Raw genomic sequence first — 12,624 nt, 5'->3', positions numbered from 1 at the left:
GGCATTTCCTCTCAAGGGACAAACCATGAACCAGAAGGTATTGTATCCTCCATCTCCAAAGAGGTGGTGGGGACTTCAACAGGAGCTGAATGAGGCCAATTCAAGCTACCAGAAGAAAAAGGGAAGACGTACTATTCTATCAAGCAGTGAAGCCTTAGCCTACTTGGCTAGGAGGTAAGCTAGGGACCAGGTACACCAGTGCCCACAAACTACCCTCTGCTGGAGGTAGAGAAATATTGGAGTTTTCCACAAAGCATCAGCCCTTATACCAGCGATATCATCTGCTGGTAGGAAAGGGATGCAACCCAATTGTATAGGATGGTGCAGCTGGACACAAAGGAAATGAAAGTTTAAATAGTATGCTGACCGAAGTGAAAAGCACATATCTTGTTTGTGGATGTCACTAACCAAACATGTGCCAGTGAGCAAGATAATCGGTGGCAATAACCACATAATGCTACTGAATATCTCCTCTTGACTGCCTGGCACCATCCAGATGATACTAGGTGGTCCATACACAAACTGGAAGATATCTGGTTAGTGTCAATATTCAAGCCGCTAACAGGATAGCTAATCAGCCAAAGTTCGGACAATAAAAAGGCTTTCCTAACTTTGGCTGATTATCTGTTTGGTCAGAGGTTTGAATATTGTCACTAACCAGATGATAATGCCAGTCAGTACTGACTACTTTCTAGATCCTGGTTGCAATCATACAGTATTTTTTTAACTATAGTTACTGGCATTTTCACAAACGCTGACCACCACGGGCTAAATTTTGGCCATGTGCGCCTTCCCCTTCCTGTACCTCTTGAAATCTCTACCTGCAGCAGCAAGCAACATCTCCATTCTGCTACTCACTCTGGCCTCGGCTCTCCCTCTGAAGTCACTTTCTGCCAGGAAGTGACATCAAAGGGAGAGCTGAGCCAGTACAAGGAGAAGGTTGGAGATGCTGCTCGCTGCTGCCGGCAAAGATTTCAAGAGATAGGGGTGCGCGGAGAGGAGGAGAGGTGCCAGCACCCCTGCCAAGATGGCGCCCGGGGCAGTCTGACCCCCTTAATACGCCACTGGATTGCATAAACAAGGTGAGATTCTGCCACTCAGAATGCTTTATCTACCGCAAAGCTGCTTGTAATGTAAAGGACATTGACAGAGTAAGCTGATCTTTCCTATCAACATAGGAGGAGACACACCAGGCCATTGCAAAACACTATTGTGTGACTAAAAGAGAGGCAGTGAACATAGAACCACTCTTTTCCTTACTCCAGATGAGCTAGTACCCTCTCTAAGAAGCGAGCAGAAAGCAAAGCGACCTCTTCAGGATCCTTGGTTAGCAGTTTCTAAACAATATTCTTTTCTACACAGGTAGACATTTGGTCTTTGGGAATCATGTTGATTGAAATGGTGGATGGAGAACCCCCATATTTCAGTGACTCCCCTGTCCAGGCAATGAAAAGACTCCGGGACAATCCTCCTCCCAAACTGAAAAATTATCATAAGGTGAGCAATGTTTTAGCGGATAGTAACTTGAAGAAACTGCCAATATTGCCAGCACTTGAATTTTACTTTATTTACAAAATATTTATGTATTTACATTTACTTTCCCCCAAATTTACAAAACATTGCCCGTATATTTTCTGGAGTCATGTCAAACACTTCCACTCTCTATTTTGGAGGTTTAGAAATACAGTCAAACCTCGGTTTGCAAGTAACACGGTTTGCAAATCATGACTCGCAAACTGAGTCGATTTGCGAGCATCGCTACCCCCACGAACGCCCCCCCTGAGAACCGGCATTGCTCCCCCCCATGTGAACCAGCATCCTCCACCCTCCCAAACAGAAGCACTGGCACGCAGCCCACAGGATGTGCCGGTGAATGAAGATCCTTCCTGTTGCCTGGGCCTTGATCATCTGCGCATGCTCAAAGCCTTCTGGTTCTCGCTCTCTCTGAGATTCTCATAGATCTGAGAGAGCGAGAGCAAGAAGGCCTTGAGCATACACAGATGCTCAAGGCCCAGGCAACAGGGAGGATCTTCGTTCACCGGCACCGGGACATCCTGGGGCTGCATGCCAGTGCCAAATGGGGTAAAGCTTCTGTTTGGGCTGGCGGGGGATGTCGTTTCACGTGGGGGGAGCAATGCCAGTTCTCGGGGGGGGGGGGGGGTGAGCGCCGGTGGCCTCGGGGGATGGGAACGAATCAAGCGAGTTTCCCTTACTTCCTATGTGGAAACTTTGCTTTGATATACAAGCAGTTTGGTTTACGAGCATGCTTCTGGAACAAATTATGCTCGTAAACCAAGGTTCCACTGTATATTCTTGTAACCAAAATATCTATGATTTGAGGCTACCAATAGCCTTGAGGTGTAAAATTTTTGAGAAACCAATTCTAATAGAAACCCTTATGCATGTTAGGATTAAAGTTGAAATGTGTAAACATATTTACAATAATGTATGTATTTCAGCAAGTATATCTGGCTTTATAGCTCAGAGGTTCCAACAGCTCATTATCCAAAGGTCTTTCCATTCATAGCAGGGACAGCACAATGTCTTTTTGCTCTATACTTCACCCCCAGCCTCACTCCCATTTATATCTTGCTCCCCAATCCTCATTAATCTCATATTCTCCACTAGATCCCTCTTTTCTCTCCTCCCCCATGCCAAGCATCTTTCTTCTTGCCTCTTCCCCAGGTCCAGCATCTCTTTTCTTTCTTCCTCCCTCCCCAACCAGTTACACAAGAATCCCATCTCCCCAGTTCCCTACCCCCATGTCTAATATCTTCCCTTTCTGTTCCCACCCCTTCCCTGTCCATCTCTTCCCTCTGCCCCCATGTGATCTAACATCTTCCCTCACCTCCTGTCTCTCACCCCTCAACGTGATCCATCATTACACCTCTTTTGTTCCCTCCCCTCCAGCTCCAGTCGCATTTCCTGCGTGGATCAGCACCTCCTGCTCTTTACCTTTATAAGGCAACAGGCCAAGGTGAGAAGACATAGCATGCAATAGTGCCGGTTGCTCAGAGTTCAGTCCAGAATTTGAATGTGAATGGCGGGCAACTGTGGGAATCTGGACTACCTGGACCAACATAAATCAGTCATTCTCATTTCCCTAGATTTAGCAGCAGCATTTGACACAATTGACCACCATTTACTACTCCAACGACTTTCTTCCATCGGTCTAAATGACCAAGTACTTGAATGGTTCAGATCGTATTTTACAGATAGATCTTCTAAAGTGTATTTCAAAAATTCTTTCTCAGAACCCTATCAAACAAATTATGGACTACCGCAAGGTTCTATATTGTCCCCATTACTGTTTAACATCTACCTGGCCCCTTTCTTAACCCTTTGTCAATCCATCGGATTCACAGTATATGCTTATGCAGATGATTTCCAACTTCTTCATACAATCGACCCCACAAGTGTACAGGACATATCTAACATTAACCAAAAACTAGCCAAAATCCATGACTGGCTAAATGTCAATCAGCTATCTCTAAGCATCAACAAAACTACTACTGTGCTTTTTTCAGTGAAAGAAGGGGCACAACTTATTAACCCAGTCTCAATCGACAACAAGCCACTTAATCAAACTAATAGTACAAAAATTTTGGGAGTTCTAATAGATAATAAACTCGCGTTTCGTTCACACATTAGTGCATTGGTCAAAAATTGTTTCTATCGGTTGAGGATGATTCGATCACTTGTCCCCCTCCTCGATAAATTATCCCTTAACACACTAGTTCACTCCCTAGTAATATCAAAACTAGATTATTGTAATTCCTTATTAAAAGGGGCATATCTTAAGGACATTAGGCGTCTTCAACTTATACAAAACACAGCAATAAAAATAATTTCAGGTTCAAAAAAATTTGACCACGTTACACCTTTGCTGCAAAAAGCTCACTGGTTGCCAATAACATATAGGATTACATATAAAATAGCCCTTTTAGTCTTCAAGACAATAAAGACCAACACACCAGCATTTATAGACAGGCTTCTGATTCCATATAGTTCATCACGAGCTCTTAGATCATCCTCCCAGTTTACCCTTAATGTTCCCTCCTTAAAAATTATCGGAACACGCCGTGCTACTATTTTTTCTGTAACAGCCCCAATGACTTGGAATTCTCTTCCATTGTACTTAAGACTCGAACAAGACTTGCAGAAATTTAAAAGTAGCTTAAAGTGTCTTCTTTTTAAAGAAGCCTTTAACTAAAAAAAAAAAAAAAACAATAAAGTTCATTGCAGCAGTAATACCTTATGATTCTATCTTCCCCTAAAACTAGATCTCTAACTGCCTTTCCCTTTGATCCGTCTTCTGCCATTATTACTCTTCCCTCTACTCTCCTATTGTACTTCCCTTTTATGTACTTTTTCTTCAAAAATTGTATTTCTACCCCTCTATCCTACTGTTTCCCGTGGTTTTAAAAGTCAATTACCCTGTAGGTCTGATTAATATATTATGTATATTGTGATTTCTTTAAAAATCATATTTTTACCTTTGTACAACGCTTTGTAATTTAGAAAAGCGTTCAATCAAATATTATGAATAAACTTGAAACTTGAATCTCTTCTGATCCTGAAGGTGCCAGAACTGTCAGATCCTCCTATCCTTCTCATGTACACTTCCTTTAAGGGTGTGACGTATCACAGGGTTCTACCGCTCTCGGGGACAGAAGAGATACTGTGACAGACCTGGTTGTGTGCTTTCCTGTTTCGAACTGTACTATAAATGCTATTGCATGCTGTTTTTTCACTATGGCCCGCTGCCTGATAAAGAGGATAAGGAAGGAGGTGCTGGATTATGCTCATTAGTTTGGTGGTGTCATGCTACCCGTTGACCTTCTCATTCTCAAGGATGCTTTATAGCAGTGTTCTTCAACCTTTTTACACCTATGGACTGGTAGAAATAAAAGAATTATTTTGTGGACCGGCATCGGTCCGCGGAACAGCGGTTGAAGAACACTGGGCTAAGTCATGGACCAGACCCCGCCCAACTCTACCCAATCTCCACCCCAGACTCCGCCCCCATAATAGTACTAATTGTAACGCCATTTTTTCCATTCATTTTTCAGATACACACAATATAATCTTATTAACAACACAATAGTTAACCACAAAATTAAACTACACAAAGCACACCGACAGCAGATGTAAATTCTCAAAATTGACATAATTCAATCACTAAATTAAAAAATAAAATCATTCCCCCCTACCTTTGTTCTCTCCCTCCCTCTATGCTATGCCTTACCTTCTGGCCTGCTCCCGCCTGGCCATTTTATACCGCCCCCAGTGTTATCTTCAGGCCGGCTCCTTCTTCCGTTGCGACGTCAGAGAGAAGGCTTCCGGTTCAGGCACAGGACATGCAAGGAGCCGCTGCCCACAGCTTTGTGCACTGAATCAGTGAGGAAGAAGGAGCCGGCATGTCCCGCACCTCATCTGGAAGCCTTCCCTCTGACATTGCGATGTCAGAGAGAAGGCTTCCGGTTCAGGCGCAGGACACACGTAGGAGCCGCTGCCCGTGGCTTTGTGCACTGAATCAGTGAGGAAGAGGGAGCTGACTCGAAGATTAACACCACACTGAGCACACCGTGGACCAGCGGTTGAAGAACACTGTTTTGGGCCTGATGCACGTGCCGGCCCTGTGGACCGGCTGGAAATTTCTGTGGACCGGCACTGGTCCACGGACCAGTGGTTGAAGAACACCGCTTTATAGCATCTCTTAGGTCTCAATTCTGGTAAACAACCAGCGAACATAGGGTTTCTTTCATTAATTTTACTTCCCCAAAACCTGAAATAGTCTACCACAGGCCTCAACCTATTGCCACTTCAGGAAAATGTTAAAGACATACCTCTTCTCTTTGTCATTCTCTTGATTACCATCCAATTATAGATCCAGTATCTTACTTCAATTGCTCTGGAACCTCTGAAAAATCTTATTGTATGCCACATTGAATCCTTGTAGGAATTTTGCAGGATTTAAGAAATTGTGCAGCATGGTATGGTTTCTGAAACCCTGGATCTTTTCTCTGGATTTACATTTCTGCTGCTGTTTAATTAGCATGCTGAGTCACTAACAGTTACCAGGCTTTAAGGAGGATCACTAGTAACATTCTGTAACTTACCAATCAATATTTCAATAATGAACTGGAGGGGAATATCAGGAGCCCTTGTTAAATTATTTTACAGTATGCGAACAGGATCCCTCATCCAGTGAGCAGTGTGCAAGAGTGCCCCTAGGTAGGAATTTTGTAGCACACTGCTGGTTTGCTATATACTGAAACAACTTGAGTTTAATAATAAGATGGCAGATATGGTTTGAATTTACTAACACAAGCCCACTTGAGAAAAAAACAATAATATCAAACCACACTCTCAAAAAAAGTACTTTTTTGAGAAAAACATTAAGGGGCTCATAATCGAAAGTGAAAAACGTCCAAAAACTGGCCCAAGTCTGCACTTGGATGAACATTGTCCAAATACATCCAAGTGCCGATAATAAAAACGGGTTTTGGATGTATTTCTAAATGACCTAGGCCTTCATAGTGCTGCTGAACAATCAAAGCTAAACGGAGTGTTTCAGGAGTGTTGAGGGTGGGAGTTGGGCGGGGCATGGGCCGGCTTAGACTTAGTGGTACAGCATATATAACCGAAAGTTATTCAGCCCAGGATCGACGGAACTTGGACAAAAACCCACTTAAAGTCACCAGATAAGCACTGCAAACACATAAAACAGACCCCCACACACTACCCCAGTGATCACTGACTCCTCCCCGCCCCCATAAAAATATTAATCACACCTTTAAAATTCAGCTTCCAGACCATCATCACCTGGCAGCCTGGCATAGGAAAGCCTAGTTGTCCAGCAGAGGCGGCTTAAGCCATCTTGAGGGTGGGTTAGGGACCCATAGAGAAGAGGTCCCATGCCCATAAGCCCCTGTAATCACTGCATTGATACTTAAACATGTGCACTCCCCTATATACCCCCAAAACCCTTTTTTACTGGCATATAAGTGGCTTCTGAAGCCATACGGGCTATTGGGGTGGTAGATAAATGGGTCTAGGGGATTCTGGAGATGGTTTGGGGGGCTCACCGTCGCCTATAAAGGAGCTGTAGTGAGGAGAAGCCATGGCACCCTTTTTGTGAAGTTCACAGCAGTGCCCTGTAAGGTACCCCACTATTTAGGTGCCATCTCTGGGTGTTTAGTCCATCACTTTGCAGACCCCTCCCATGTCCAACAGGGTTTGTTCTAGGCATTTTGGACTTGGATGAAAAGTTGGATGAAAATGTGGTATAAAGATGGACGATTTAACGACTCGGACGATCAGATCAGCAGGACGTATAGTTAGACGATTTTCGAACAAAAAAAATTTTGGACGTATTTTTCGAAAATGTGTCCTAGGCTGTTTTTTACTTTGGACGACTTTCGACTTAGATGAAAATGGACTTAGACGTTCCTTTTATGCCAGTGATTTAAGTTTACCCCGCTTAGCCTACTTGTTCACAACTTCAGTTGTTGGTTTAGTGGAGGAGGGGATCTAAGGCTTTTTCCTACCTCGTGGTAATTTTCACAGTAAAAGCCTTTTGAGGTGTTTTATCCAGAGGTCTCTTATTTATATTCCCAGTGATAAATATAAGTATTTTCCAAACAGCCCCATTTGTTTTGCATGATTTGTTTACTGTGCTGTGAACTTTTTTGAGAGTGTGGTTTGAATTCAGTCAGATACAGACAAGTGTGGGCACTAGTAATTTAATCATGTTATCCTTCACTTTATTTACATGAGGAAACACGTTATCCTTCATTTTATTTATAACGATATCTGTAACTGAGAAATCTAGTGGGATAGAGCCTCTAGATTTCTCACATGCATAGATAGTATGTGAGAAATCCAGAGGCTCTATCCAAATACAGTACAATCCCAGTTAACTGGCACTCTCAACCAACCAGAAAAAAAAAGGTTCCGACCCAACAATCCCCCTCCCTCCAGCCCTGTCAAGGCATTTCCTCTGCCATGCCACTTCCGATGCAGCAAAGGAAAGACCCTAGCGGGGCTGGCTGCAAGCAGCCTCTTTAAAGCGCTGCCTTTGCTGCTTTGGGAGAGCTGTACAGGGTGAGGGGGATTCATCAGATGCCAGACCCACGAGGAGAGAGAAGACCTGGGGGAGGGAGGTGTACCAAAAGTGTGTGTGTGTGTGGGGGGGGAAGTGACATGGATGCTGGACCTGCAGGGTGAAGGGCAGAGGAGGGGAGAGGAGATGGATGGATGCTCAACCCATAAGTGTGTGTATGTGTGTGTGTGTGGGGGGGGGGAGGTGATCCAGACCAGAAGGAGGGTGGAAAGGGAGGAACAGATGCTGGACCTACAAGTGGGGGGGGGGGGGATGATAGAGAGGAGAGAGAGTTTACTGACTGCCATTTACCTAAAGTTGCACACTACGTTCACAAAGCTATTTTTTGTATCTGTCTTAATTTGCTTTTATTTACTGTATTTCAATATTAATATCAAGTCAATACAGTTTATGGTATGGGGTATAATATTAGTTAGGCCTATTTTTAATAGTAACTCTCAAGCAACCAGAAACTACATTTATCCGGCATCTACCAATCCCCATGGGTGCTGGTTAACCAAGAGTCTACTGTACTGATATGTATCACTTTCATAGAGAAGTGATGGGCACTCTTTCCTTGTTATCCTTAGACATGCAGGATGAGTCAGCCACACACTAATGGTTAGTGCAGTGGGCTAAGAACCTGGGGAACTGGGTTTGATTCCCACTGAAGCTCATAGTGATCTTGGGCAAGTCACTTAACCTTCCAATGCCCAGATATATAACTTAGACTGTGAACCCACTAAGGACAGAAAAAAAAGTACCTGCATATAGTATATGTATATCACTTTGATTATACCCACGACCCCTTTACTGGTGGTAAAACCAGTGTGCAGCTGACTTATCCTGGTCCATGGAAAACCCTGTTACAAGAAAGTAACATCACTTGCTCTGCCTTTGGGTCAGCTGTTGATCAGATGTTTTTGTTTGTCATCCTGAGTTGTCTCTCAAATCAGGGAGTTCTTTCAGTCTGTCTGATGTAACCTTTCTGGCTATCCCTTTCCACAGACCTCCCCTGTACTGAGAGATTTCCTTGAACGGATGTTGACACAGGACCCGATAGAACGAGCCACAGCACAGGAGCTTCTGGACCACCCTTTCATGCTTCAGACAGGGCTTCCGGAGTGTCTCATGCCCCTAATTCAAAAGTACCACAAACAGATCGCCACCTCCTGATCCAGAGGAGGAAGCAGGAGGAATCAATACCCACCCACCCCCAGTAATGCTAAAATACCTTCTGTCAGAAAGAAGAACACTGAGCCTATATTGACCCGTGAAGAGCCCTTCTAGCCAGTATTCTCCTTTCATGACTCAATGTGAAAGCTGTCCTCATTGTCTTACTATGCCATGTTTTCTGAATGGGTATCTGTACTGCAGTTTCTTGCTAACGTGACCTTTGCAATCAGACACTGAGTGACATATGAATTGTTCAATTTTGTGCTATGGAGCTGACATTTGGACTAAGAACTTTTTCCATAAAGGTTTCTCATTCTCGTATTGATATTTTGTCTTGGCTACAAACAGTAGTTAGCCGTAAAGTGATTGTTTACAATAAGTAGTTTTATACTGGCATCCTAAGAATGATAAGTTGGAAGGTGCACAAGCTTAATAACTGCTACACCTTACCTTTCCGACCCTACGTGGAAACAGTGTTAATGGAAGTTATGCAATGTTCCGTAACACTTCCTACTGGTCCCAGGACACAAGGGCCCAGTGTTTAATGGAACTTTTATTCTAGCCCAGGATTTTTCTGACTGCAATAAGAAGACAGCACCTAATGTGTTTTGTGGGAGGGCTTTCCCTGGTCCATATTTCAAACTAAGATTTCATCCACGCTACTCTCTACAGGGATTTTGAGCACCTACACCCTAAATGCACAAGCACGACTGTCTTCAAGAAAGAGTAAGAACTGGAACTGAAGGACTGATAAGTAATGAACTGGAAACAATTTTGGGAAGCATGTACCAACCAACATCCAGCTGCCTTCGCTCCACTCTTAGGGTGGCTCTAAGGCTGGGAGATTCTGCAGTTTTGAGGGGTTATTTGAACCTAGTTCTAGTATATAAAAAAACTGAGCACTTTTGAGTGGAAAACCTTTAATAAAAATGAAAACAAGCTGTTTGCTTTGTTCTGGAGACCTTATTTTATCTTTCATCTAGTTCAGTGGTCCCCAACCCTGTCCTGGAGGACCACCAGGGCAATCGGGTTTTCAGGCTAGCCCTAATGAATATGCATGAGAGAGATTTGCATATAATGGAAGTGACATGCATGCAAATCTGCTTCATGCATATCCATTAGGGCTAGCCTGAAAACCCGATTGACCTGGTGGTCCTCCAGGACAGGGTTGGGGACCACTGAGCTAGTTTATGCATGACCTTTACTTCATATACTAGTTGATGATAGGTTAAAAATGAGAATTTATATCAATCATGTAAGTTCAGCGAGGGGCCCTCAGCTAAATTTTGTCAAGGGCCCTCCATAGTGGTATATTTTCTCTTCTGCTATACCCTGAGATTTTTAAAGAAGCAAAATGTGCAAGCATTACTCACTTTTAACAAAGCTCTCATAGCATCTGCCACAACATTTCTTCAATTAACGTTCTCAAGACCGCCCAGCCTTAGAGCATCCTGTCACCCCTTACTGGGCTGAAGTGTCATAATAACAGCTGCAAGATTTTGGGATGAAATCTCACAATAACAGCTACATCATTTTGTTATTGCTATTGTGAGACTTTGGCCTGACAGTGGAAGATGAGGTGCTTAATCAGTTCTTTAGCTGGGGGGGGGCTCAAATTAATTAAAAGAAGCTGGTGGGAGGCATTATGGCAACTTTGTTAACATTGAGCAGTCCCTGCTGCAGTCTGCCTTTGTCCCTGCTAGGCCCCTTTCTTACAAGGCCTCCCCTGGGTGGAATTCATATACTCATCTACACAAAGGAGAAAAATCACAGCTGGGCACACTGAATTATTAGATGGCATATACATCTACCTAGGGTTGCAGCATTTGGAGGATGGTGAAAAGGTTCTGGTTCATGCGAGAGCCGTCCCTCCCTTCCCGTCTTGATGCCGGGCCTGCCAATACCACCCCCAAATCTCCTGCTGGGCCAGCATCAGCATCACAAAGAACCTGTAAGCCCAAACCTGCGCTGAAGCACTGCTTTGTCCTACCCCCTCCCCTCCAAAACTGATTTTCTGTTGGGAGGGGGATGGGGGGCAGGGCAAAAGCAGCACGTCAGCACAAATCTATATTTACAAGTCCCATTCAGTGCTACTTTACTAATCTCTAGGCTGACCCTGTGGGGGTGCTGATACTTTGGGGGTGCTAATACTTTACTAATCTCTAGGCTGTGTGTGTGTGTTGGGGGGGCAGAGCAGCAGTAGACTCAGTGGAAAGAAGGGAAGGAGGGAGATTCTGAACACGGAATGGGAGTAGGGAAGTAGAGATGAAAACCTGGCTAACAGTGGGGTGGGAGAGGTGCAGACTGGGGAAAGGAGATGCTTGACTATGAGGAAAGGGGGAGAGCAGCATGACTGAAGGTTTGAAAGGACATCTTATATCTTTGGGATGGTTCTGCATACTGGAAATGGCATGTGCTGTAAGCAGTGGCGTACCAAGGGGGGGGGGGGGGGGCGGGAGGGGCGGTCCGCTCCGGGTGCCAGCCCTGAGGGGGTGCTCCCAGCCTTGCCGTTCAGTCCCCCCCCACCCCCGAAGGACCGCTCGCCCCACTGACCTTCCTGCACCACCTGTGAAGCAGCCTGCAGCAGGATCGCGACGTCAGCAATCCCTGAGCTGCTTGGGCGCTGCTTCCTGCGCCGCAGTCCTGCCCCTCCTCTGACGTCAAAGGAGGGGTGGGACCGCGGCGCAGGAAGCAGCACCTAAGCAGCGCAGGGATCGCTGACGTCGCGATCCTGCTGCGGCTGCTTCATAGGTGGTGCAGGAAGGTCAGTGGGGCAAGCGGTCCTTCGGGGGTGGTGGGGGGGACTGAACGGCAAGGCCGGGAGCATAGGTAGTGCTGCTTCATAGGTGGTGCGGGGAGGCCAGGGGGGCAAGCGGTCCTTCGGGGTGGGGCGGGCGGGCAGGCAGGCAGGCTTTCAAGGGGAAGGGGGTGACAGGCAGGCAGGCAGGCCTTCAAGGGGGGGCAGGCAGGCCTTCAAGGGGGGAGGCAGGTCCATCATCTCTCTCCCTCTTCTCTATTTTTAGACCCATTAATTCTTCCCCCCCAAAATCCAGCATATACACATCTCTTTGAACCCTCTTCCCTCCCTCCGTGTACTTCTACACCAGGGCCCCCTTCCCCTGAAGGTCTGTCCCCCCCTGAAGGCCTGCAGACTTGTACCTCCATCCCTGAAGGCCTGCCCCCCCTTGAAGGCCTATACCACCATCCCTGGCCTGCCCCCCCTTGAAGGCCTATACCACCATCCCTGGCCTGTCCCCTCTTTGAAGGCCTATCCCACCCCTTAAAGGTCTGCACCGTGCACCCCCCCTTAAGAGCCTGTTCCCCCTTAAAGGCCTGCACCC

The 12,624-nt window shown here is 45.5% G+C and overlaps 1 protein-coding gene across 4 annotated transcripts in view; it reads left to right on the top strand.

The window, feature by feature from the left end:
* PAK6 (p21 (RAC1) activated kinase 6) overlaps positions 1-9,968 on the top strand; it is a 74,452-nt gene extending 64,484 nt beyond the window's left edge. For all 4 annotated transcript variants that reach the window (XM_033952334.1, XM_033952335.1, XM_033952333.1 and 1 more), the window contains 2 exons: positions 1,363-1,497; positions 9,116-9,968. In XM_033952334.1, coding sequence (XP_033808225.1) covers positions 1,363-1,497; positions 9,116-9,283 — 303 coding nt within the window. In that variant the 3' untranslated portion in view covers positions 9,284-9,968. The remainder of the gene's footprint in view (positions 1-1,362; positions 1,498-9,115) is intronic.
* Positions 9,969-12,624: the final 2,656 nt, after the last annotated feature.

This window comes from Geotrypetes seraphini, chromosome 7 (genome assembly GCF_902459505.1).
Source record: "Geotrypetes seraphini chromosome 7, aGeoSer1.1, whole genome shotgun sequence".
Taxonomy (NCBI): domain Eukaryota; kingdom Metazoa; phylum Chordata; class Amphibia; order Gymnophiona; family Dermophiidae; genus Geotrypetes; species Geotrypetes seraphini.
Note: the sequence above shows the minus strand (reverse complement) of the source record. Positions and strands in the feature narration are given on the sequence as shown.